Source organism: Paecilomyces variotii, assembly GCF_004022145.1.
Source record: "Paecilomyces variotii strain CBS 101075 chromosome Unknown C8Q69scaffold_1, whole genome shotgun sequence".
Classification (NCBI taxonomy): domain Eukaryota; kingdom Fungi; phylum Ascomycota; class Eurotiomycetes; order Eurotiales; family Thermoascaceae; genus Paecilomyces; species Paecilomyces variotii.
In genome coordinates, this window is record NW_021167140.1 from 1,291,375 (window position 1) to 1,316,277 (window position 24,903).

A 24,903-nucleotide genomic window follows, 5' to 3' on the forward strand; every position below is an offset into this window, starting at 1 on the left:
CATGGTCTATGATAGTAATTTTGGAAGATCATGCGACATGAAGGTGCATATAAATCCACGACGCGTAGCTACTGTAGATACAAGGTCGCGTACATATCCAAGGAGAGAGAATGCGCGTTGAAGTTTCTGATACCACTAATTCATCCGTGGTGCTATTTTCAATATATATGGCCAAGCCTGAAAAACCTAGCCATGATTCTCAGTGTCTCTGCCTCTCTTTAGCAGTAGTCATGAGTTTGATCCTAGCTAGGGATGCCAGTTTCGAAAGCAAGGCATAGGATAGACGACAAGCGGAGAGCAAGTCACTCAGATTCGTGGACCACACACTAGAAATATAGGATACATTATGGGATTCCATGCCAACCTAATCCCTATAATGCCGAATCTCCGCGAAATAGATGAAAGTATAACATCGGTAGCGTGTTCCTGGTTGCCTGTTCTGCATAAATGTACTCAAATATCGTTAACGGAAGCAGAAGAAGAAGAAAAGAGGAAGAAGAAAAAGTCCTATCCCACATGTCCACGTCGCCAGATGGTCAAAAATGAAAACCGTAGATGTCAGTATGCATAAGTCATTATATGGCTCCCTGTCCGCTCATGGTATCCCGACTATCTGGGCCTCCACATCGGATAGCAGGTGCCAACAGTAATCCCATCCATTTTCGCCGCGAAAGCAACCATATGGACATACCCAGTCCTCGTCCCAATCGAGCTCTTCCAGACATGTGTGCTCAGCGTGTTCACGCGAGGGATTCGGATTCCGTTGTTGCACGTGTGCCCAGGTCTTCCCAAAGAGCCACTCGGGTTTGCTTTGGACGCCAATATTTACGTGAGGCCCACGTTTGACGATGACGAGCACTTCCTTCGTCCTCTCCGCTTCGGACATGATGTATAAGTCCTCCTCTTCACCATACTCGTCCCACTCGTCGTCGTCGGAGGGTACCTCCTGCTCAAAGGCTTGTCTCAAATTTCGCTTCATGACTGTCCCCGGTGCGGGGTTTGGCGTGAGAGTACGATAGATGGTAACGGACCCTTCCGAGCATATGCCGTCCCGGCTCCTGAGAATGCTATTCCAGACCGCGGGCTGGGGCAGGCGCACGCAGGCATCTTCGAAATCTTCCTCCCCTTCGTATCCGAATATGGTCGAATCACGCGTGACGAAATACAATTCCCTCCATCCGGATCCCTCCTGGACGAGATCTTCGACTCCCTTATACGCAAGTTCACCGGTATAGGGCGTCAGAATAGTCAGTCGGCGGAGACGTAATGTTGGCAGAAGCTTCATTGCTAGCGTGATGCTGCATTCCCACGGAAGTACCATTTCCGAGTTGCTGATACTGACATCGTCGAACCCGTCGTCATTATGGTCATCGTGATCGACTACCGGGGTATGGAGAATGGCGCTGTTTCCCAAGGTTCGAGCGTACCGGACTTGTGATAACGTTGCCTCCGGCAGCTTAGCTAGGGTCTCCATCATAACATCGATGCGCTCGAAATTGAACAGAGCGAGGCGCACCCATAGCGACCCGATCTCCGAATGGACCTGACGACAGGTGAGAAGAAGCGCTAATCTCTTGAAGGTCTTGTGTCTATTTGTATTTATTCTGAAGTAGAAATTCAGTATCGTTGAGGAGAAGACGAATTTATAAATCTCATATCGCAATTCCGGGGGCAGATTAAGGAAACGACTTGAAGACGCGGTCAGAAGACGGACATCCTTCTCGCCATCTTCTTCTTCTTCTTTTCTCAACCTGGGCCATTTCCCATTTTCAAGAGACATACCAGCTACTTGATCAAAGCCGGACAAGCGAGAGCGACTGCATGGGATGGACGTGGGTTGATTTGAAGTCGTACAGTTAGGTAGGACATGCGATCAGAGACTGACTGAGCAACTTCCGGGGTCGGTAATAATCATCATGCACCAGCACAGCACTTGGAGGCGTAGCAAAGTAAAGTGGAACCCGGCGAGTTTTCTTTTTTTACACTAGAAACGGCCTAGAATCCTGACGACGGGGACAGAATATTAAATAATAATTCGCGGCATCTCCAGCATCGCCAGCAGCAATTAATACTCTAACCAACAGTGAGTCTAGCCGCCTAAATTCGAATTGCGCCCTTATACCTATGTGAGTCGAGAAAACGCATAACGGAACCCAACAAAGACGACTTCATCCGATCAGTAACATCTTAAAACTGCACAGATCGAATGGAAACACGCAACAGGGCCTTGAGATGAGATGAGATGAGATGAGAACAAAAAGATCAATAGCCTAAGTTAACTATATATGGTATATGATATCAGGTAAAACCTCGTATTTCTACATGTTCCCCGAGTCCCGCCGTTATCTTATCTGGTTCCACAGACTCACTTGTAGAGAAGACAACGATGTAACTAACTTAACTAATTAGTTATTAGTTAGTTAGCAACATCGGCCGTCCCGACCGGGAAATATTTGCGGTATAGATAATCCACGTCTTGGAGAGGCGGGGTTAATTGTACAGTGGTTACTTGGCACTGATAATAGCCATTCTCTATATTACTCTTGTTGCTATCTCTTGTTCCTATCTGAGATTCTTCCCATTTCTCTCCTCCCGGAAAAACAACCTCCATTCATTTTAATTTAACGAAAGACAGACAGACAGACCCCGCCATCTGAACACACCCCCGCAGAGCTCGACAGCACCGCAATTCCACCATACCCAACCATGTCAGGAGTGACCAATTATCCCAATGCCTCGATTGAGGATCTCAGGACACAGTTTGTGGGAAAGCTGCTGGAGGAAATCGAGCCTCCTGCTGCAGTCATAGATGTGGCAGTGGCACGACGAAACTGTCAGCTTATGCTCGATGCGGCAGAGGCATTAGGCGTGCATTTTCGAAGCCATGTGAAGACTCATAAAGTGAGTTTTATCTGAATGTATCCGTTGACTGTTTTGATATATCCCCCCCGGGTAAAGAAACCAGCGTTGGATCATGATTCTGGTTACAGATACCATCAGTAAGTCTGCGTATGCTGATACTAACCTCTCCCAGACAACGGAGCTTACTCGACTACAAGTGGGAGAGAAATCAGAGACGGTGCGTCTGGTGGTGTCGACTTTGGCCGAGGCAGAGCAACTGCGTCCATTCCTTGAAGAATGCAAGAACAAGGGCCGACCAGCCGATGTAAATGACAAACAATCCATTGACAAGCAAAAAAAAAAAAATCATCCAGTCTAACGGTTGTATAGTTGATCTATGGAGTCCCTGTGCGGCCCTCTTCCTTCGAGAGACTGGCCACGCTGGGAAAGGCTCTCGGAGCGAACAGCATCACTGTCATTATCGACAGTGTCGACATTCTCCCGTATCTTGACCGATACCATGAACTCACGGGATATTCGCTTGGTGTCTTCATCAAACTGGATACCGGCTACAATCGCGCTGGACTCTCGCCCGAGTCCCCGCAGCTGGAAACCCTGCTGAAGGCCGTACAGGCCAAGGAGACAGAGAGCCCATCGCGTATTTTCCTTCGGGGTTTCTACAGTCATATGGGCAGCAGCTACGGTTCGGATACCACTTCAGAGGCTCTCGACTATCTGGCAAAAGAGATCGAGCGGTGCGAGACGGCTACTCAACAGGCTGCAAAGATATATTCCCAAGACTCATCCAAGCGATTTACGATCTCAGTCGGTGCCACACCGACAGCGACTACTGCACAGAACCTCGTCTCTCCCGAAGCGGCGACTCCTGCAGTAATTAGAACCAAAGAACTAATTAACAAGGTCAAAGAGTCTCACGACGTGGAACTCCATGCTGGCGCGTACGTCACACTTGATCTGCAACAGCTCGCTGCGCACGCGCGACCATCGACCTCGAACCTTTCATTCGACGACATCGCCCTGAGGATTCTAGCAGAAGTAGCCAGTCTGTACCCGCATCGCGCTCGCTACGAGGCCCTGATCGCATGTGGCTCGCTCTGTCTGGGTCGGGAACCATGCAGAAGCTACCCTGGATGGGGAGTGATAACTCCCTGGACGCACACAGACCAAGAGACAAGACAATTGTCTTCATGGTACGAACCGGAAGGAAACAAGACCGGATGGATCGTCAACCGTGTGAGTCAGGAGCATGGTATCCTGTCTTGGGAAGGTCCAAAAGATAACATGCGGCCTTTGAAAGTAGGCGAAAAGCTCCTCATCTGGCCTAATCACTGCTGCATTGCAGCGGCCGGCTTTGGCTTTTTCCTCGTGGTGGACTCGGAGAAGCCGGGAGTTGAGAAAGATAGGATTGTTGATATCTATCCTCGTTGGAGGGGTTGGTGAAATAAAAGAAAAGATATCTGCATATGGGAATCATTATCATAGGATTTTTCGAAGTTAACGAGAATCATTCCTATATGACGAGAGTATATACCCCCCACACCCTGGCCTCATAACCTATATACAAAAGTCTCCCCCACCACCTTCAAATTCACTTAACCCTAACAACAACCTTCCCAAAATGCCCACCACTATACAAAAACTTCAACGCCTCCTTCCCCTCCTCAAATCCAAACACCCGATTCACAACGGGTCGAATCTGATGCTTCTCATAAAACGACAACATTTCCTCGAACCGATCTTTCGGCCCATTAATAATCCCCTTCAGCGTGACGGTCCTTCGAAGCGCGAGGAGGTTGACATTCGTCCTATCTCCTGGCTCGTCTTGCTTGCCGGATAAGTAGCCGATAGAGTTAATGAGACCGCCCCATGCGATACAGTCGAAGGATTTACGGAGCGTGCCCGCCCCGCCGGTCTCGAGGATGATGTCGGCGCCATTGTCGGAGGTGAGGTTCATGACTTCGTTCTCCCAGTCGGGTTGGGTACGGTAGTTGATTGTGTAGTCGGCGCCGAGGGATTTGGCTTGTGAGAGCTTGGAGTCGGAGGAGGAGAGGATTATTACTATTTCCCCCCCTCCGTCGTCTTTTTGTTAGAGTTGTTTCTTAAGAAAAACAGAAAAGAAAAAAAGAGAGAGAAAAAGAAGATTAACACACCTTTCGCACCACTCGCCTTTGCAATCTGCAATCCAGCAATCGCCACCCCTCCCGTACCCTGCAACAGCACAATCTCTCCCTCTCCACCACTCTTCCCCATAGGCCTCATGCCATTGATCGACATCCACGCCGTAACAGCCGCAATCGGCAACGTACTCGCCTCCTCGTCAGTCAGATACTCGGGCGCTTTCACGAGGCCGTATTCCGGAAAGACACGATGCGTAGTCAACACGCCAGGCAACGGGAATCCCAGACCGTACGGCATGTGCTTGGAGGTGATCTGGCCGGATAGATGGGTCTGGTTGAAGGTGGAAAGGACCCGGTCCCCGACTTTCCAGGCTGAGACGCCCGGTCCGATGGCGGTGATGATGCCGCACATGTCGGAGCAGGGGACGACGGTGGGTTTGTCCTTGATGTCGCGGTGGTGGTTGTATAGGCCCATTGAGACTGTGGAGAGTGGTTAAGCGTGTTTTCTGTATTATATCAAGACAAGAAATGCCATGCTGCAGGATATAAAGAACGTTGTCAAAAAAATAAAAATAATAATAATCAAATATTATTCCTCTCCAACTTGTAACATGCCCAAGTAGTACTCCAAACATTCAATTGTAATGCTTATCAAGCGGCATCCCAGAGGAAAGAAAGAATCGGAACAAACACGAAGAAAAGCAAGCTACCAACCTTCAGTATCCCGATAATTGAGCGAAACAGCATGGATCTCTACCAGAACCTCCTTGTCTCCTGGAACGGGCATATCTGCCTCAGTCATTCGTAGATTGTCCAGTCCATCCTGGGCGGTCACCCACTGCTTGATCGTGGTGGGCATGATGATACGCGGATGGTTAACGTCTCCTTAACTCTATCGGTAGGCTGGATCTGCCGGATCAAAGTGGTATATATGCGGAAGCAAAAGGTCTATATTGGTTCAATTGCAAGTCAATATCGCTCAGATGTATGGTAGGAGCATGGAGCGTCCCTGCACAAGCAGTCTACGTCAAGAAAATGAAAAGCATAGCCCCACTTCGGATAGAGTAATCGGATAAGCAGCGCAGAGGATGCCTGGATGTTTTACGACGTCGACTACAATACTACGCGCTTATTCTCACATTGCATAGAAAATCTTTCACTTCACTTCCACAGGGATTACGGGGATCCATGATTGATTATAATTTCAGTAGCACATCACGACATCCCAAATCACTATCTCTGTGGCCACTAGCAATACCATTATATATTAATTCAGCCAGACTCGACCGAGGCCTGAGAAAGCCAAAATAAGACCAGGAATCAAGGACCAGAAACAAAGGTTGATAATTCACCGATGAGACGCCAGCGCTTCTATTCGCTAGCATTTGCCTCAGCCGCCGACTCTTTCTTCTCGTCATCCGCAGTTGTAACGGACTCCTTCGTCTCAGCATCCGGGACTGCGTCAGTAGATGACTTGCCTTCAATGGAAGTCTCAGCAAGAGCGGCAGAAGCCGCTTCAGCCTCGTCTCGGTGTATTGACGGCTCCACGGCCGGTTCGGTTGAAGCAGCAGCAACCTCCTCACTCGAAGCGGGAGAAACACTAGTCTCCCCTACCAGAGGTAGATTTGGCTCAATTGGTTTCGAGACATCAGTGTATACCGGTACTCGGTTGCTTGAAGTGACTTCAGGTTCGCGTTGGGCCTTTTCTGGAGTCTCCTTCACCTCTCCCGCTCCAGGATCCGCTGGTTCTCCCGCCGTGTTTCTTGCAATGGGCGGTGCCATCGTTGTATCGGCGGACTCCGAGGCATCAGGAGCTTTGGATGGAGTCTCCTCAGTCTTCTCTGCCTCGGGTTGACCCACAACCAGATTTCCGCTGTCGTCGGTTTGCCACACATTCCAAGCTGTAGTAATTCTAATTTCCGGTATTGAGGGCAACTTATTCTCTGTGCTGGCAGCTGCGGCCGGCTTCCTCCTTGCTGGCCCGCGGGCTCTTCCTTTCCGTGCGTCACTCAGAGGTCCTTTTGGAGCGGGAGCTTCCTCGTCCTTCTTTTCCTGAGGCTTTGGTGGCAGTTGCGGCCCTAATTGAAGGCGCGAGTTCAGGTCTGACAGGAAACCTGCCTTGAGTGCAGCAATCTTGCCTCCCACAGGTCGAGCCGGGATGGCGGGCTTGGCCTTTGGTACGGGCTGGGCACCGTTTTTAGACTCTTCAGTACTTCCATTAGAGCCGTTAGAGCCGGCGGAAGTCACCTTGGTCAGAGAGTCAGATGATCCTCGTGCAAGAGGTCTTGCAGGCCGAGCTGGAATCTGTGGCTTAGGTTTGTCGGGGATGGCCGGGGGCTTTCGCGACAAGTCGACTGAGGGGGCCTGTTGCGGACGCTTCTGTGGACGCGGCGGGATGGACGGCTTAGACGAGACATCTGCTTCCTCTTCTTCGTGAGGCTCTATCGTCGCCACAAGTTGCTGGCTATCAGGCGCGTCTTCCCAGATATCCTGGCTGGGGAAACGTTGCTTGACCATAGCCGGTCGTGTGGCGGGGCTTTCGTGGCCTTTCTCCAAGATATGCGATGCCACCTTGTGGGAGTCAATCTGTTCCGTTTGCTCCTTCCGAGCAGCCTCTTGCTCGGGGGTCTCAAAGGTGCTGGGTGATTCCTCCTTAGGAAGATCAGGAGTCGATACCGTTGCAGATAATTGCAGGCTGTTGGGTGTGTCCTCCCAGATATCTTCACTAGGAAACCTATGCTTCGAGACATCTGGACGGCGCTTGAAGCGGTCAGCAGTGGAAAGTGGTCTCTCTTGCTTGCTATCTTCTTCCGGGAAAAGCGGCTCGTACTCATCGACATCCTCGAGAGGAGTCGAAACATCTTCACGGTCATAAGAGTTAAATCTGGAGAGACCGGGAATGGCACCGTGGAGGCTGGTTGGTCTGCTTCCCGGTCTGCTTCCGGGTCTGCTGTTCGAGGCGCTAGGAGTCCGACTTCTCTCAATCTCTGCACTTCCCCTCCTATCAACCGTGGGGGAAACGGCAGGATGCAAAAATGCGGAGTCCGGGCGAATTTCGTCCGCAGCAAGGATGGGCTCATCGTACTCCTGATCCTCGCCTAGAGGAGTGCGACTTCGGTCCTCTGGGACGGGAGTGTGGGAATAACCATCCGGGTGGTGCAGTTGATGATGCAGGTCATCGACATGGATGACACCGGCTTCACTGCTGGCTCTCGAGTGCGTACTGTCCTTCCGCTGCGAGGACTCTGCATCGGACGGAGGCAGGCTCATATCCCGTAGACCGGATTTGACAGAAGGCTGAGAGTCCCGCTGAGCTAGCGGCGGCGGGGATGCCAGGCGGGAGGTATATTCGTCTGTTGCAATGTACCCCAACTCTTCCTCTGGGGTTCCGGTTACTGCAGGGGAAGTGCCTAGGAGCGGTCAGTTCGCGTCCCAAAGATGGCGAGTCGTCAGTATGTGTATGTATGTATGTACTTACCAAGACCAGATCCCCTGACCGCGGAGCCGCGCACAATCTTATTCAAGTCGTCACTGCTCAGCGCCCAATCCGGACGCGGCTCCCCAATGCCGGGACCGTACTGGCCCTGCTCTTCACGAGCCAACTCGTCCGGGTGCTTCTCATACCAGGCTTTCTCGAACTTATCACTTGGCGGCATGCCATGGCCGTGAAGGCCATAGCTTCCCGGCGGTGCGGAGAGCTCTCGGCCACTCTTGGTGCGTTGGTGGTTGCGGCCCGTACGTAGGGAACCACCAGACCCTACAGAAACGGCTGATCCTTGGCCAGCAGGGTAAATATATGGGCTTGGGGATGGTGCCTGCACATCACCCGCGTTGGGATACATCGGGACCCTCTGCCCGATTTCTGGGATGCCCTGTTCATCCGTGACAGAGGAGCGACGTTCTGTCCCGTTGGATGCTGTCGATTGTGCGCGAGAACCGCTATTCTTTGAATATAGAGAACGGGGACGGCGATCTGAGTCGTCGTCAGACCTGCCAAAACCCGCTGCAGCAGCCTGCTGAGAATCGGTGCGAGTGACAGCCTGGACCTTGGCCTTGGCGCTAGACGTGGGCAAGGAGGGCTTGGGAGCATGCAGCTTGAGATCACTGCCGACGTTCCTCGTCTCCATCGCCGCCTGATGTTGCTGCTCTGCGGCCAGGTTATCCAACTCCGCATACTCAATGCCCTCCTGGCCAAGGGACGGTATTGTCACGCTCGGGGGACGATGAGAGTGGTCGCTTCCGACGCGACTCATGTTCGGCCCGTTGGGCATCTCGTTCAACGGTGAGGGAGCATAGCTATCTCGCGCGGGGGAAACGGATCGTTCGACGCGCCGATTTACGGGACGCGGTGGAATCTTTGGTATATTGGAGGTGGCAGAGATGGCATGAGCATTTGGTGACTTTGACGGTCGAGGCGGGATTACCGGTGCCGTTTGTGTAGTCATGATGGCGGTATATGAGGTCGATTATGAACGGTACTGGACCGTCAATAGCAAGGGGGAAAAGAGAAAAAACGCTATGGACAAGTATATATTAGTCACTTGAACGAGGGCTGATGTCAATCGAACTTTGGCATTCAGCTGCTCCTCTTAGCTCCCCCCAGCAGGCTGGGGAGCCCGGATGTCGTCTCAAGGGTTGCTATAGCATGCTAGATCTACCATGCTTTCCTCGTCATCCCCGGCTTCTTGTTCGAATCCAATTGAAGGAACCCAACTTTTGATCTCACCTCCACTGTGATACGGTTGGTTGAGAATAAATATTCTGCCATGTACAAGTCACGACAGGGCATCTTGCACCATGCAGGCAACGTGGGTTGGGCTAGGCGCAGGCAATGACCAACGGACAATGCAGGAGCCGCGCCAGCACTGTGCAAGGGCAGTTCTACTGCAGCACGGAGTCGACCGCCTTTGAGAACATCCCAGATCACCATGAAAGGGATTTGGAGAAACCCAGGGAATGCGAGCGTTCATATGGGACGGCCATGCCAAGGAGGAGCAGATAACACAAAGCAGACTCATTTGCTTACCTGGTCAACGGATGGTATTACAGTGGTAGTGGTAGGACCAGTAGGTAGAGCTACAATCACAAGCTCGAAGTGGACGTCAATTGGCCACGAGGACTCTTAGAAATGTGATGTTTTCCGAGGGGAAGAGGGAGGGGATGGTAAGAAAGCGGAAATGGAGAGTGATGATTATAGATAAGGGAGGTGCAACTTCTTGTACGGAGTAGGCGGTGACTTGAAACCAAGTAGCAGCAGCAGCAGCCGGATAGAAATATGATGTGACGGGGTTGTGGCTGTGGCAGTAAGCCCTGGTGCCCTTTGACCGCCTGCCGTCGGGCTGTTGCCACGGCCCACTGCGGGCACTTGCTTGACGCTCTCTGACGCACCTCCGCAGCGCCGGGGGGAAGCCAACAAGAGGCCCGCCGTGGCATTAGCCGATTACCGTTGGCGTCCGGCCCATTGGCCCGCTGAAGTCATGATTGAGATTCTATCGAGCATTCTAGAGTACAACTGAACTATTGTCGACTTCCAGCGGTGACAACTTTTGAGCGAGCCTTTTTTTTCTCTCACTGCGACATTTATCTCATCGTATCGATCTTTTTGCTTTCTTTCTTTTCTACTCCATCATACACCCGTGGAGAAAAGGACACACTGGAGACGCTGCATCAAATCACGCAGCTCAATCCGGACGGGCCTGCTCGAATGAAAATCCTCTGTTGTTCATAAGGTTTACCTCCTGCACCGGACCCCTTTTTATCAGTCCTCACCACTGGGGCAACGTAGCCCGATTGAGTATCTATTCTGTCAGTCCAGACCATGGCCGAGATGATGGCAGATGAAGCTGCACAGCCGGTCTTCACGTGGCCGTTCGATATCGTGACAACTGTTCGAGACTCTACATTTTTTAGGGATCCTTACAGTTGGCGCGCGCACTTTGTACCGCCATGTTCCTGCTGATATGAGCCAGTCAGTAACTAATGCTAGCTAGCTAGGGATGGGGTATGTCTCGCTGGCGGTCAAGTTTGACCGGCATTAGCATTATTGTTAGGGACCTCCGCATGCGAACTTTCTATGTGTATCGAGAATTGGAGATACTTACCTGTTCCTTGAGGCATTCTTCTCTCACTGCTCAGCCCCCTTCCGGATCGTTTTTTCTTTTTTCTTCCTCATCAGCTGCTCCTTATCCGCCACGCCCTAAAAAAGAGGAAACGCGAGCAATGAATCTGGTGGGCTCGAACCATCTTACAGAAAGAGTCACATCATCGATCTTCCCCACAGGAATGGCCTCCACCAACCAACCGCCGGCAGTAAGCTCTCCCTCTGCAATTCTGCGACAGTAACCGCCAGTGGTGGATCACTGAGCATTATGGTACTTACCATAGAACGGGCTGGGGCTTTAACACCCATTATTGCCTCAGACCGTTGAACTTGTTTCGCAGCAGATTCTTGTTTTTCCTTTTACTCGGCTACAGTATGATTCCACAAATCCGCCCGAACTTGAGAATCTCACAAACAGTAACGGATTTGTCCGAAAGGATCTTGAAATTAACTCGTACAGGATAGACAGGGGAACAGTTCCGCCGATTCCACTTCAATATTGCACGCATCTCTCCACAAGGCAATTGAGTGGAGTTCTCTCCTCACTGGATAGTCAAAGTATCACTCGATATTCTAGATACATCCCAACAATTACATACTGACACTCTCAGCAACTACCACGTCACAAGACTGTCCAAGAGGCCAAAACTTGAAAAAAAGAGCGTCCCCTTGTACCAATTACGTGGGAGATATCACCACTAGAAATATGCCCCGCGATAATAGGTTCCGCGGCGGCGTTGAACAAAGCACACCAGCCTCAACCCCGCATTTTTACATCTGCAGCTTGTGGATGAAGTCCAAGCCATATAAACTGATACTACATTATCAAAACCCAGCACTAGTATTCACCAATTGAATCACTATACCCCCTCACTTCTAAAACGATATTCCCGAGCGCAAAAAAGCCCCCCCCTTCCCCAAACATATCAAATCCATGTCAGGTACACATACACATCCCGATCGAGTAGTATCTCACGCGTCCTAATCACCAGATCTCGTCGTCACTAATACCAACAATCCAACAGCAATCTCGTATCGATCAATATTACCCCTCATCGTCCAATCCTCTTCCGTGGACAATGCCCAAGATCTATCACCACGTAATAACACATGTATACCTACTACTGTACTTACTATGGTACATACTTACCCCGCAGGAACCACCTGACATCGAGTCTTAGCCTACGTCAGTTTTTCCCGAAGAAACTACTACTATAAACTAACCCTGGTTTTACATATTCCGACTTGGTTATTCTTGGATGACTGCGCCTCATGATGAAATAATAATACTCTACTCGTTCCTAGTCGTTATGGTGTTAGAGCGGTATATTGCCCGTCATGTAAGTACATAAGTAGTAGTTAATTACGAGAGTTCCCAATTTAACACGACGCAATGCGAAGAATACTTTTCAGCATACATTATATAAAATAAAATAACTTTTTCAAACAGAAACAATACAGTCATAACATTTCCAATAAGACAAAAAAAAGAAGAAATAAAGGGGAAAGGAAAGAACCCCCCCCCCCATCTTCTCATGGTTTAGACTAGACCTTGGAAGTTTTTTTATTATGACGTATGGTATATCGTTCATCGCTTAGCTTACCTACCATACTCTACTTTAAACTACCTTAGGTAACGAAGGCAAATGACTGACTACTGACTGCTCCACTGTAAATGTTTTGAAAAGGATTGTTTCTGCGAAGAAAAAGGAAAGTGGAAGGGAAATAAATGTTGCGTCTGATGTAACTTAATGCCTTTTTGTCCCGTTGGTCGTGGAGAGGCCTACTTTGATCTAACTATCAAGATGGTGCGCACACCAGTGTTCATACTCTACATCGAGAATGGATTAGCTCGGGAATATGCTACGAATGAATAATGCGCAATTGACATGGATGCTGATCTGAGCACTGCTTTTGAGAAATAACATTTGATAGGTTCGCATCGCATGGTGGATTGGCATACGGCGCGGAATCGATAATAACTGACTGAAGCGATCTGCGGCTATTAACTACACCAGAACAAAGCAGTGATAAGATTGACACGAGACATAGAAATACAGAGGCCATCCACGCATCATCATAAGAAAAAAAAAAAGACTAATGTACCATACCTCTAGCAGGGCAAAACCGGCTGTCAACTAATTGAACAACTTTTCGCACCATTTGCAGTCGTTACCGACTTCATACCTACCAATTCCCACGAAACTAAGCTTTAAGCTTCTCCTCATCGCTCGACATTTTCACTTCCTATGTAAAATGATTTCATCGTGGTATCGAGCGTTTTGCTCACTGCACCGATAGAATAGCGGAACCGGGAATTCAAAAGAACAAGCCTCGCCCATCATGTTTCTCACTCCCCGTTTCTCTTCAGACAATCATCTGCACAAGTCCCTGGCCCCCTAATGTCTTGCTGCCAACAAATTCTTGGCTCTTGAGTCCGGCCAGGGCGTAGAAAAGAGATGCTATGAGGAGGAAAACGGCGGCTGCGATCAAGCTCGACGCGCCCGAGAAGAGACTCATCCACTGAACAATACTCATCGCCAAGTACACCACTGCGCGCATCCAAATCGTGGTGAATCGTCTGATAAAGGCGTCAAATTTAGAGGACGTAGGACAGATCCTCAGCAAGAAGGGAATTTCGATGAAGATGATCAGGAATGAACAGATACTGAGTATCTCAATCTTAGCGAGCGAGACAGCGAACGCAGAGATCAAAAACTTACAGGCATACTATACTGAAGACGATTCGTAGCGCGTTGAAGGAGAAGATGTTGGCGATTCCAAGCGCAAAGCACAAGATAATGCATAACACGCCGGTCCTGTATGGTTTATAATCAGTAAACTTTCAGATCCGTGAATGACGAGTAAGAGATAGTAAGGCTGTCGCGTCCAGAGGAGAATAATCCCGCCCAACTGGGGAATTAGATCGCGACTCTTCCTGCGCAAAAGCCGACCAAAGGTTCCACGTTGTATGCCATGAACTGGGGCAATGGCAGCTCGAGCTGTTCGACCGGTGCGCGCGAGGTCTGATATGGTATGGTATACAAAGGACGTAGGGAGAGGGGAAATAGATGCTCACGAACCATTGTCCATAGATGCCTAACAGATGGTATTAGCTCTAATTCAATGCTGCTCAGCGAGCGATGCAGGCGCAAGTGGAAACTTACTGAAATTCCTGGAGCGGAACTCCTCAGCAAGCGTCATTTTGAATACTGGATCACAGATCGCAGTACCAGATATAGGCTCCTGACCGTCTCTTCTAAACCAACAGCGCAGTCACTGTTGAACGACTCGCGTCCTACTGCGTGGAAAGGCACAGATGGCTTGCTCGTCGTTACTCTCGGGTGAGAATATGGGAGTCGTGACTGTCGTTAAATTTCGTGAAGTTCGATTTCGCAGGCAAATCTGCTGAAAAGCTGAATGCAGCACGCAGGGTTGTCTATGCGTGGTTGTGAATTGGAGAGGATTCACTGGCGTGGACCAGTCGTCAGCACCCAGAAGATAAACAACGTGGGAGGTTCGGCGGTTCGGAGTCTGGGCGTCAGTAAGGCGGCAGCGAGAAATAAGGCGTTGAGCCCCGGATTGGTATGTAGAGCAACAAAGAGCAACAGACAGCAGCTATGTCGCACAGAGACGATCCTTGTCTTGATTAGAAGCTTTCGAAGATGATGCTCTGTCCTTGAGACTGATGGAGATCTTTTTTTCTTCTGACGTGGAACGTTTGGAGTTGCTCTCTAGACTACGGACCTGTCAGCTCAGCAGAAGCAGCTACTCGAAATCGGGACAAGCGGCACTCCCGGCAGGAACGGCGACACTGATTCGAGTCTCACTTGCAAGGACCTCTTCTTTGGGCGTCTTTGCTTCGCGCTTTTTTCTTGTCCAGAAGCTCCGGGGGCATCGGGGGTCGTACGTTTCGAGTTTGGCTGTTTTAGTGCGACTAGGGGGAACGGGGTTGCTTTTCATAAAACCACCACCACGCTGGTAAGCTGCAGAGAACTCTGGAGCCTAAAAGTGGATCTTACGATAAAATTATTCTAGAGATCAATAATTACAGACTAGATGTGCTAGAGGACAATGGCGTTCTTGGTTAGAAAGTAAATTGGTCCCTGGTCGTCATTTCTTGACTTTAGAAATAATAGCTCCTAGCGAAACAGATGCAGCGCAGTAGATCTTCAAGTATGTCCGTCAAGCCTCCGCCCCTTGATGTAAACCTAGACCAGGACAGAGGCGAGGGGTGTAAGATGCAAGCCAGTCTCTTCTCACAAACACCCATGCTTTCAGAGGTCAGGGTGGTCGTTTTAATGATCGCAACCCCGGCATTTGCTAGGACTGTCCCTATAGTATATCTCCAACCCTCTCAAGATATTGGTATCATCGTAACCTAGTGTCTATGCGGCGGAGTAAATAAGACGGAAGATGTCATTGAAGACAAAGTAGCTGCCAGCGCCGTCGGGCAGAAGCTGGAAAGACTGGGTGTAGCTCATGGGCTTCTGCTCCTGGTCGACCTAACGTTTCCAACCAACAGTAGTTAGTATACACGATGTGAACCGTCGGGTATATGAACCAGTGCAACCGGATTCTTGACATACCAGCAGGGCACCAGTGACCATGACCAGGATACCACCGGTCTCACTAGAGGGCTGGGCATCGAGGGTAGTCACTTGGTGAACGACCTTCTCGAAAGGCAAGCTCTGTAACCCGTTAGACTCTTGTCACTCTAAGCACTCGAAAGGAATACTTACGGTCAGCTTCTCGACGATACCAGCGGTACCCTGGACCGAGGACGTCTCGAAGGTGAGCATAGACTGGTCGCGCTGTGTGCATATCCTCCGTCAGCAACTACCTAATACCATATCTCCTGGCTTGACTCACGTAGAGAGCCGCGAGACCCGCCCGGTTCTCATCGAACGTCTTGTAGTAGAACTGGACGAACTGCTCTGCAATGTAGACGGATATATGTTAGGAACATCAATGCGCTTCGATCGGGCCACAGATGCATGTCATCAATGACTGAGAGGACCTCGGATACATACGAGCGATAGAAACGAAGTCTGCACAACAGAGAAACGTTAGCTTTCATCCTATATCAGAGTCCTCTCGAAGCGCAACATGCGCAGCCGGGCAGGGAGGGGCAGGACGGGCGTAGCAGCCCTGGTGGCCTGGGCGTCTGCAAGCCGTCTGAAATATGAAAAGAGTGAGCACTTACCACCCATCTTGAATAGATATCTCCAGGAGACCGGGACGAACACAAAGTACCAGCGAGAGCTTGTCTGCACCGAGTCGAGAGCGATTGTTGATGTATTATTTCAACACTCGCGGCTGAGAGGAGGTTGTGGGGCAGTCGGGCGTGGTGGGGGATCTCATAGAGTGAGCCAGTTTGACCGCCGGCGCCTAAATTTTTCTCTCCGAATTTCTCTTTCTTTCCACCACAGTAACTCTCGAATATTTCTTCATCCTTCTCACTACTCCTGGTTTTTCTCTTTTTGATGGTCGTACAGGACAGCTGCAGATATGGCAGTGCTATTCTCAGACTGTTGAGGCTTGCTGCTACCTTCAATGATGATGTTATGCTTGCTCTGAAGATGACCTACCTCCCTTGCAACGGAGAGACCCTGGCAGCATTAGAGCAGCAAACTCGATTCTTAACTAACACCCAGGGCTTACCTGAGCCAGATGATAACTAATCGTAATAGGTGAGTGATAACAAACAACAACAAGTGTTATGATTCTCTTTGCATGATGTTTAATTTTCTAAACGATAACTTCTGACTCACACACCCGTGGAGTTGTACCTTTTGTTCTCTGACTTGCAATCACTTTCGTACTTGTTATTTCGCATCTGTTCTGTTGACTGGACATTCATTAACAAGTATAATAGGTCTTTTGGCTAGCTCTGCGCTCTGCATGTGTCTTTCTATACAGGGGATTTGTGGTCTTGCCCCATGCCTTACTTTGATACATGTCCTGAATAGTACTTAGATAGATCTGGATAATAAACACTCGAGTTTGTCGGACCCATTTCATTTCATCGTTACAGCCTCCGTAGATTCTACTTATGTGGCAACGCGAGGCACAATATTTATAGTACAAGACAAGAAAGACCGCTGATTCCGTTCATTCGGAATCTGAGTCTGCAAACATATCCTCTGCCTTTGGGCGCGGTTTTCGCGTCGGAGGTTGAGCTTCTGGCCCAGGCTGCTTCTCAGGCGGTCTGTCAGACATGGCTGGCTTTTCCTGCGCCTGAGAACCATCTCCCTCCATGGCGATGTCCTCTTCCATCTCGTCCCCGTCCGGATCCTCCAGATCACTATCTTCCATGGGCACACCATCGATGTCACTCATAGGTTCGCCATCGAGGTTGCCATCTTGATTAGCTATGAGAGCGCCCCCTTGATCGATATCCATCTTAGTCCCCTCGGCCTCAACAGGCTTGGTCGGGTCGAATTTACCAGAAGAGACATCTTCCTCGACGGCCTTCCACCGACTCTTACCCTTTGTTCCAGGAGCACTGGCGGCTTTCTCTGCCTCTGCCTTCTCCCTCTCCTTGGCCAGCTCTTCCTCAGTGGGAGGCGGATTCTCAAAGACCTGGACAAAGTGCTCTTGGCTTGTTTGTGGGAAAACACACCATCCTTCCCACAGGTTCAGTATTATACCAACACTCCGCTTCCATTTTTCTGCCTTTAGTCGACCCCAACCAAGGTCTTTCTCCAGCCTTCCCAGATGCTCAAAGACTTGGTGTGATCTGAGCGCAGATTCGAAAAGCTGTCGGTAACGCCACGCGTGGCGGACGCCGCTAGTAGATGAAGACGAAAGAATATCGGATACCACGTAGAGCCCAACAAGTTTGGCGGCTGATGTGTCGAGTTTGTCTTTAGATGACGACCGGTTCTCCTGGGATGTGTTATCATAAACCCTGCTGGCTTCAGCCTCGCCCTTTGCAGCGCCTCTCTCAGCGAGATGATCAGGATTTGCTCCAGTGTATGCCAAAGGATTCAGGACGTTGGTGACGATCATCTCCACAACTTCATCTGCACCCGCGCCAGCATGCTCAATAGCAAAGGCAGTTACGCGAGCGATATCTCCTCTTCGTAGCTTGGCGTTCGTGGTGGGCAGCCTCGCCAGCAGATGCGTTAGTTTAGCCTTCTGGAGAGGGTTCATGAAGCCCAATCCATCACTAGGACCTCCTAGACCATCAGCAGCATGTCGTTTGTCGTCTTCCGCATCCGAGTACTCATCTTCAGAGGAATTATAATCGTCATCGGAGACGAACTCGTCCATCTGCGTAGTATACTCGAAGCGAATCGCTTTCTCAGGGGGGACCCAGCTAGGACCGCCCTCGAAAAGCAGCGACGGCGGAGTCACTCCCATGACAGGGTGCCGACGAGCTCCCTTATTTCCAGAATTTGTTAGAATATCCCATAGCTTCCACCGATACCATATACCACCGGTGCTTCGGGGATTCCACAGCCAAGCCCACTTCTCGTTTTTCTGGACCTCGGGCCGGCTCATAAGCAGAGCTTCGAATTCAGGGCCATAATTCAGCAGATTTTCCAACGTTTTGTGAATCAACCGAAGTTGCTTTAGGTCAGATGGAGGTTTAACGTCCACTTGCAGAGCCGGGCCACTTCTTCCGTAGGACGGACCGTACGACGCAGGAGGTGCAAATGCACCGCGGTGCGGCCCTGGAGGGGGAGCACGGTTCAAACTTCCAACTTGGTTCTGATTGACCTGTTTCGCGCCAAAGGGGAGAGAGCTGGATGATGATAGACCAACAGTTACAGGCATGCCAGAGCTGATTGCGGCGGACGAGAGATGTCGCGAGATAGAGAGGTAGAAGCCCCAGCCGAGATATTTATTTTGCAGTGTGCTCACAGTGGTATCTATATCGCTGGCAGCTGACTCCTTCGCAAGGGTGACGATAGCTGACCATGACTTCCGCTCCGTTGGAGTTTGGCCGGCCTGGGGCATGATTTTGACATTGTCGACGGCGAGAACTGATGGAATCAACGCCTTTACCACGGCCGGCGATGTTCCCGGTGGTAGTGAAGCTAGGTATAATGTCGGTTTCGCAGCTGCCCTCTCAGCCTCCTTTGTTTCTGTGGTCCTCTCTTCCTCATCGTCGGATGTTCGAAAAGCAGCCGCCGCGTCCCGCGCGCCGGATCCTGAGTTTTCGAAAGCAAATAGCCCTTGAGCAGAATCACGTTCCCTATGTAAGGGTTGAAAGCCTTCATGATTGCGTTTCCTCGAAAGCGATGGAGGAGGCGGTCCCAGACTGCCTGGCCCACTGCTCCGTGGACCAGAGCTCGTAAAGTGCCGTTTCGCAGGACCTCCTCCGAACCCTCCTGGCCCCGGGTGTCCGAATGTATTCAGTCTTCCTCCTCCTGGAGGACGATTCGTGCTTGGCGTATCTGCATCTTCGTCGAAGGATTTCACAAAATCCTCCAGGACAGCGGCCGTCTCAGCTTGTTCTCGGGCGCGCTTTGCTTCCGCTTCGGCTTTCTGGCGTTCAAATAACGATTTCTTGCTGGGCGCCGAGAGTTTGGCCGAGAGCTCGGGGAAGACCTTCGTCTTCGAGTCGTCTGGCATCGCGACCAAGCCGCAATAGCAACAACTGCTGTCGAAATAGCTTCGCGGGGGAAGTGGTGGTTAGTATGGGCGTTCTTTGAGCCTGGACGCGGAGGTCAGTTCGGGTGGAGATAGCGGACTTACTCGACACAGTCTAGGCGCCTACGGGGAATTTCAGCACAGTATGAAGCAACGTCCCTTCAATCTCGCAACTTCGCCATCTACAACCTTGGGATTTTCCAGGCACAGGTTCGACCTGTTAATGCCGTATATCTTATGAAAGACTTTTGATAAGTAAGAGGATGGCTGCCGTAGAACTGCAATTGTTATTACGATTCCTTTCCCAGGATGCAAAGGTACCGCTGGCGGTGGCAATGAGCAAAGTGAAAGAGCTCCAGAAAGCCGGTCTCAGCAAGTAAAGAGCTCAACTTCCATATTGACGATAAACAAGTCTAACGCTCGCAGTCCTGATGAAATTGGGCGATCCGAACTACAGACACTCCAGACGATCTTCAAAGATGACAAAACAGCCAAGAAGGTGCTGAATGCTGCGAAACGCAACTCCAAGAAACGCGCAGCGCCAAGTAGCTCAGACACTACACCAACCAAGAAGGCAAAGAAAGATGATCCTGACGCTGAGACAACACCTTTTCAGACTGAATCTAACCTCTCTCTCCCGGACTCGTCGGCGACGGAGGAAGAGCTGTCAGAGACAGTAGTACTCACAAACAGAGCACCGCTTGTCCTTGCATTTGCAGTGACTGTGCTCAAGTATACAATGCCTGAGCAGCCCATCTCAAGCAGGCTGAGTCTCGCGCAAGCTGTGGTTAGTGCCAACAGTCGCAGCAAAGCCGTCAGTCTGGGCCTTGAGAGTGGGAACAGTGCAGAAGAAGAAGGTTGGGGAGAGGGGTTACCAGTGGTGAAAGTTTTGGGAAGAGCGATTAGAGTATTAAAGAGATGGGACTATAATCCCATGGATGGAAAGCCGGAAGACGGAACTACTTCTGTCTCTGACATCCGCCCATGCCCCGGGGATTCTCAAAACACCGCCCGGGAAGATTCCGGGGAGATGCCTCCTCTCTGGGGCGTGGACCTGGAAGCCATACGAAAATCCAATGCTCAGGGTAAAAGAGTGGATTCACAAATACATACGGCGGATGCCGCACGAGCATACCTCATGAAGGCGTTTTCTTTGCATAGGGAATCCAACGGCGAAAGGAAGGAGTCCTTAAGCAAGAAGTCCAATGCTTCCCTGGCCAAAGAGAGGGAAGAGTCTCTTGGCCTCGTCCTACGTGCCATTGATCTCCTATGTGAGTCATGGGCTTCAACCCTCAGCACCGAGGAATTGGACAGACGTGCCTGGGCCTGGTACTTGCGCGTCAGGCCGGATGTCCAAAGTGGCACAGCTGGCTGGGGGGAGAAAGGCCAGGTCAGGCTCTCTGATATACTAAGGTTGCGCAGGGAAGTACCGAGCACCTGAACATTTCTGTTCAAGAGTCTACATTGTGCTTGCATCAGCTATCTTTCCTGGGTTCTACTCCAGCTATGCATGCGAAACTATCAGCGGGATACCTGCTCTGTATGCTCTACAGTCGAGGCCCCTTGTTTGTCTGCGATGCTGGTGCCTCGTTCCAGCTCAAGCGGTTTCTCAGCTGGATGGTGGACGTTCAGATCGGTGTCCCGATGGAGATCCATGCTCTCTTTATTGAAGAAGTTCACATAGATGGGGAAGACCCAAGCCAAGATATAGCCCATCATGGGAATAGCAAGGGCAACATGAGCATTACGGTTAGTCTGCAGGATAAGAGCAATCAGTAGATGGCTTTGGCGGGCAGGGTTGAATTAGGTCCTGTACTTACAACCACAGCTCCCATCATAGGAGGAAAGACAGTACCTCCAGAGATTGCTGCCACGAGAAGCGAGCCTCCTCGTTTCGTGTGACGCCCAAGACCTCGCAGGGCCAAAGTGAAAATCGTTGCGAAGCAGCACTGGGAAGATCCCAATCAGCATATGTTCATCAGAAGAGTTTGTGTTATGTGGTCCACTCACGGATTCAAAACAGAACACCAGAATGAAGAGGGCAATAGACGTCGTTCCAGATGTGTTCATCGCGGCTACCGAGAAAACGAAGCATAAGAAGAGGTATACCGCGAGCATATAGCGAGGCTTGAATGCCTTCATCATCATCAACCCGCTGGCTAGGAAACGATTGAATGCATAGAGGCCCTGGGCGACAGCAAGAAGGTCCGCTAATCCCAATCATCAACAAGGAGCCAAATTGCGCTTCACTCAGATGGAACACTTACCAGCTTCAGAGCTGGAACGTCCAGCTTCTTGGGCAAAGTTGATGAAGTATCCTGCAACTGCGACCTGGGCTCCCACATAGCAGAACTGGCTCCATACCCCTAAGAAAAGATTGTATTGCTTTTTGAAAGGGCCAGGATCCGCGATATGCTCTCCGATCTGCATTTCAACTGCCTGCTGGTCGGCGTCGGTGATTTCAGGGAAGGGGGCGAGAAGAAACAGGATAATCAGCAGTGCAACGAAGCAGGCTACTCCCAGATAGACCCATTGCACATTTTTGAGTCCAGCATTCGTATCCACGGTGTGTGCAAAGAAGACACGAGAAGCGAGAAGTGGCGCTACAAATGTTCCGACCCCTTGGACTGCTTGGGCGAGGTTCAGTCTGATTTCGCTATATCGTGGTGGGCCGCAAATAGAGAGAAAGCTACATGGTCAACAACCTTATACGCTATGCCAACCTCTGTATGCTGGACTTACGGATCTGCTGCTGTTTCAAGAGTTGACAGCCCGGCGCCAACTACCTTGTCCATCATTAGATAGATCAACGCAGAGAGAGCCGATTTCATAACACTCACAAACATGCTACCACAGAAACCCCCAAATGACTTTTTGACGCCGCTTGGCCAGAATAGAAGGCATCCAACCGCGAGGACCGCAAGACCGGTCATAAATGTGATGCGAAAGCCGAATCTTCTGACAATCCATCCCGAGATGGTCAACGGACAGATGAAGTACGCGCCGAAATAAGCCGCCTGGAGACCGCTGGACTTGCTGGCCGTAATGTTGAGGGTGCTTTGGAAATGGGAGTTCAAGACATCCAGTAAGCCATAGCCAAAGCCCCATAGGAAGAAGAGGATAGTAACTGGAAGCTCGATTTGATCAGTTTCGTCGTAAAGACGTGGTTAGAGCCGACAAATGGACTCTATGGATGCTATATCCCTACCTAGGAAATTGGGTATGAGGGACTGTCGTAGAGTAAGATGGACCGCAGACGTGACTGAATCATCCGCCACGGCGATTCTCCGCTTATATGGACCCATGGTGACCGGCGATACAAGTAAACGGGGGATTGAAACCTTTTTGACGTCCGTTTCGCAGTAATTTCATAAATTTTATTTGACCCTATCTACCACTGCAGAATAATCAGTCAACGGAACTGACTCTCCATCTCTGGGATTGATATCTGGTATTATAGAACATGTAGCTAGCTGTATTTCGGGCCATTGTGAAGCGAAGACAGAAGTACCTGAAGCCAATGGCGTCCACTGGACGTACGAATGCATCAAATGATGGCGTCTATTAGTCCCTGATGATTAAATCCTCAGCATTAGATATATTGGCCATTGACTCGACTCGATTGGTGGAATCAAACCATGCTCTTCTAGTTTACACTCCCCTATGCAGGTCATTGGTTGCGTTTTGACCTCCCCCGCCGGAGGAGACCCCAGCTTTGCGGGGGAATATTGGGGAAGAATATCTGATGGCGGTCGGGGAAATAATACCATGAGAAAGCCAGTTAGACCATGGCGGCCACCCTGTTCGAGAATCACCGTGAAAGTGAGAGGTGTCTCTTGCACGTCCCAAATTTACCTGGTCGGGACTTATCTCCTTACTTAGTGGATGAGTTTCGGCCAGAATTGGGATATCCTCCATTAAACAACACTGGGGCATCCACAACATCTGGGGTTGGTTGGTTCCAGACCAGATGTAAATTATCCGGTGGTTGTTTCTTCGCGAATATATACCCCGAGAAACCCGGGGATCACATCTAGCAGCAGACAGGGATCATAAGAAGAAAAAAATTTTAAGACAGAAAGAGTGAGAAGTCTCTGTTCTGTTCTATTAATACAATTTTACACTGGATGAGTTGTGCCTCGTATGCCATAGCTATGTCCGTCTGTAGTGTTGCTGTTATCCTGGCAGATAGATAGGTACAGTACATATACAATATGGATCAGGTGGATATGCAAAGGTAGTTTTACATCCACTTCTTCTTAGTGCTTTTTCTTCTCATTTTCTTGGCTCGATATAAGAGTTAAAATTTACCATATCTCTGTTCTTTGGCGGCCTGGAGATAGAGGAAAAGAGTTAACTTGCGCGCGATTCAGTAGTAGTATACTTAAGAGAGATGGTGAACATTCCGTTTTTGTTTCCGTTTGTTCCGTCGTGGATTCGGAGGTCCGTCAAAAAAACTTGATTTTTTCTTTTCTTTTCCCTTTTTTTTTCTTTTTTAAATGTTAGGAATAATATACACTACTATATGGAAAGAATTATCTTCTGATTAAAAAGTAGAGATGTACAGGTTTTAGTATTATTGATTTTGATTTTGATTTTTTTTTTTTTTTGTTGTCTTCATCCCGCTCGTTATAAATTGCCTGTTGAAGAACCAACGAGAGAGAGAGGATGAAAGAAGAAGCCCGGACAAATGAAGGTTAGCGGAAAGTGACAGGATCCAGGGAATGTTGGAAAGCTTCCCGGCGTCCGCACCAGAAGCGGAAAGTCTATCAAAAAAAGACAGAGAGAGAGAGAGAGAGAGAGAGAGAGAGAGAGAGCCAGAAGGGTCTGGGGGACGGACTAACTATTTAATATTTTCCACTAATGCATCGGTCATGCCAGCCAGGAAACTAGAAAAAAAAAGGTAAAAATTTGAAAATCAAAAGAAAAAGAGAGAGAAAGGTCCAGATAGATAGATTCTCTAGTTGCAGGGCTGTATCTTGTCTTGACAGAGGACGAGCTCGACCTTTGACTGGCGCCCGGGTGGCTGATCCGTAGCGGCGGCGGCAGTGGGCAATAATATTAATGGGAGATGGCCAGGGGGGAGTTTGCGGATGATAGGAGCCATGTGGAAGACAGGTTTGTTTATACATACATACTACTCCAGACTGCATCATAGTTAATAATTTACTTGGTTAGTTAGTCAGTTGATTAGTTAGTAGTACTACTTCCTCGTGCATC

At 49.8% G+C, this 24,903-nt stretch overlaps 9 protein-coding genes across 9 annotated transcripts; 2 read left to right on the forward strand and 7 right to left on the reverse strand.

Annotated features, from left to right (window-relative positions):
• Positions 1–364: 364 nt before the first annotated feature.
• Positions 365–1,780, reverse strand: C8Q69DRAFT_440362 (hypothetical protein; the record flags this gene model as incomplete). Its single annotated transcript, XM_028628640.1, has 2 exons — positions 365–439; positions 692–1,780. The coding sequence occupies 2 exons, from the start codon at positions 1,778–1,780 to the stop codon at positions 365–367; spliced, it is 1,164 nt and encodes a 387-aa protein (XP_028488897.1).
• A 435-nt stretch (positions 1,781–2,215) lies between these two features.
• C8Q69DRAFT_17940 (putative serine dehydratase domain-containing protein) lies at positions 2,216–4,391 on the forward strand. Its single transcript, XM_028625852.1, has 5 exons — positions 2,216–2,302; positions 2,417–2,545; positions 2,644–2,901; positions 3,035–3,166; positions 3,232–4,391. The coding sequence occupies exons 3-5, from the start codon at positions 2,707–2,709 to the stop codon at positions 4,300–4,302; spliced, it is 1,398 nt and encodes a 465-aa protein (XP_028488898.1). The 5' UTR covers positions 2,216–2,302; positions 2,417–2,545; positions 2,644–2,706; the 3' UTR covers positions 4,303–4,391.
• C8Q69DRAFT_17438 (putative alcohol dehydrogenase) lies at positions 4,377–6,094 on the reverse strand. The gene is made up of 3 exons (XM_028625799.1): positions 5,694–6,094; positions 5,013–5,459; positions 4,377–4,920 (listed from the first exon to the last, which is right to left on the reverse strand). Exons 1-3 carry the CDS (start codon positions 5,836–5,838, stop codon positions 4,451–4,453), a joined length of 1,062 nt encoding a protein of 353 aa, XP_028488899.1. The 5' UTR covers positions 5,839–6,094; the 3' UTR covers positions 4,377–4,450.
• Positions 6,095–6,350: 256 nt separating this feature from the next.
• C8Q69DRAFT_502792 (altered inheritance of mitochondria protein 21) lies at positions 6,351–9,424 on the reverse strand (the record flags this gene model as incomplete). The annotated part of the gene is made up of 2 exons (XM_028632427.1): positions 6,351–8,389; positions 8,458–9,424. The coding sequence occupies 2 exons, from the start codon at positions 9,422–9,424 to the stop codon at positions 6,351–6,353; spliced, it is 3,006 nt and encodes a 1,001-aa protein (XP_028488900.1).
• A 3,872-nt stretch (positions 9,425–13,296) lies between these two features.
• On the reverse strand, positions 13,297–14,525 carry C8Q69DRAFT_17731 (putative Golgi apparatus membrane protein tvp18). Its single transcript, XM_028625825.1, has 4 exons — positions 14,247–14,525; positions 14,163–14,178; positions 13,803–13,898; positions 13,297–13,747 (listed from the first exon to the last, which is right to left on the reverse strand). Exons 1-4 carry the CDS (start codon positions 14,281–14,283, stop codon positions 13,447–13,449), a joined length of 450 nt encoding a protein of 149 aa, XP_028488901.1. The 5' UTR covers positions 14,284–14,525; the 3' UTR covers positions 13,297–13,446.
• Positions 14,526–15,133: 608 nt separating this feature from the next.
• On the reverse strand, positions 15,134–16,438 carry C8Q69DRAFT_450471 (putative nuclear transport factor NTF-2). The gene is made up of 6 exons (XM_028629433.1): positions 16,286–16,438; positions 16,113–16,130; positions 15,952–16,016; positions 15,822–15,893; positions 15,669–15,770; positions 15,134–15,584 (listed from the first exon to the last, which is right to left on the reverse strand). Exons 1-6 carry the CDS (start codon positions 16,290–16,292, stop codon positions 15,468–15,470), a joined length of 381 nt encoding a protein of 126 aa, XP_028488902.1. The 5' UTR covers positions 16,293–16,438; the 3' UTR covers positions 15,134–15,467.
• A 655-nt stretch (positions 16,439–17,093) lies between these two features.
• C8Q69DRAFT_450475 (hypothetical protein) lies at positions 17,094–19,752 on the reverse strand. Its single transcript, XM_028629434.1, has one exon. It carries the CDS (start codon positions 19,663–19,665, stop codon positions 17,194–17,196), a length of 2,472 nt encoding a protein of 823 aa, XP_028488903.1. The 5' UTR covers positions 19,666–19,752; the 3' UTR covers positions 17,094–17,193.
• A 32-nt stretch (positions 19,753–19,784) lies between these two features.
• C8Q69DRAFT_17793 (hypothetical protein) lies at positions 19,785–21,610 on the forward strand. Its single transcript, XM_028625832.1, has 2 exons — positions 19,785–20,059; positions 20,110–21,610. The coding sequence occupies exons 1-2, from the start codon at positions 19,947–19,949 to the stop codon at positions 21,122–21,124; spliced, it is 1,128 nt and encodes a 375-aa protein (XP_028488904.1). The 5' UTR covers positions 19,785–19,946; the 3' UTR covers positions 21,125–21,610.
• C8Q69DRAFT_502797 (glucose galactose transporter) lies at positions 21,205–22,988 on the reverse strand (the record flags this gene model as incomplete). The annotated part of the gene is made up of 7 exons (XM_028632428.1): positions 21,205–21,438; positions 21,504–21,632; positions 21,694–21,893; positions 21,951–22,310; positions 22,426–22,465; positions 22,524–22,810; positions 22,892–22,988. 7 exons carry the CDS (start codon positions 22,986–22,988, stop codon positions 21,205–21,207), a joined length of 1,347 nt encoding a protein of 448 aa, XP_028488905.1.
• Positions 22,989–24,903: the final 1,915 nt, after the last annotated feature.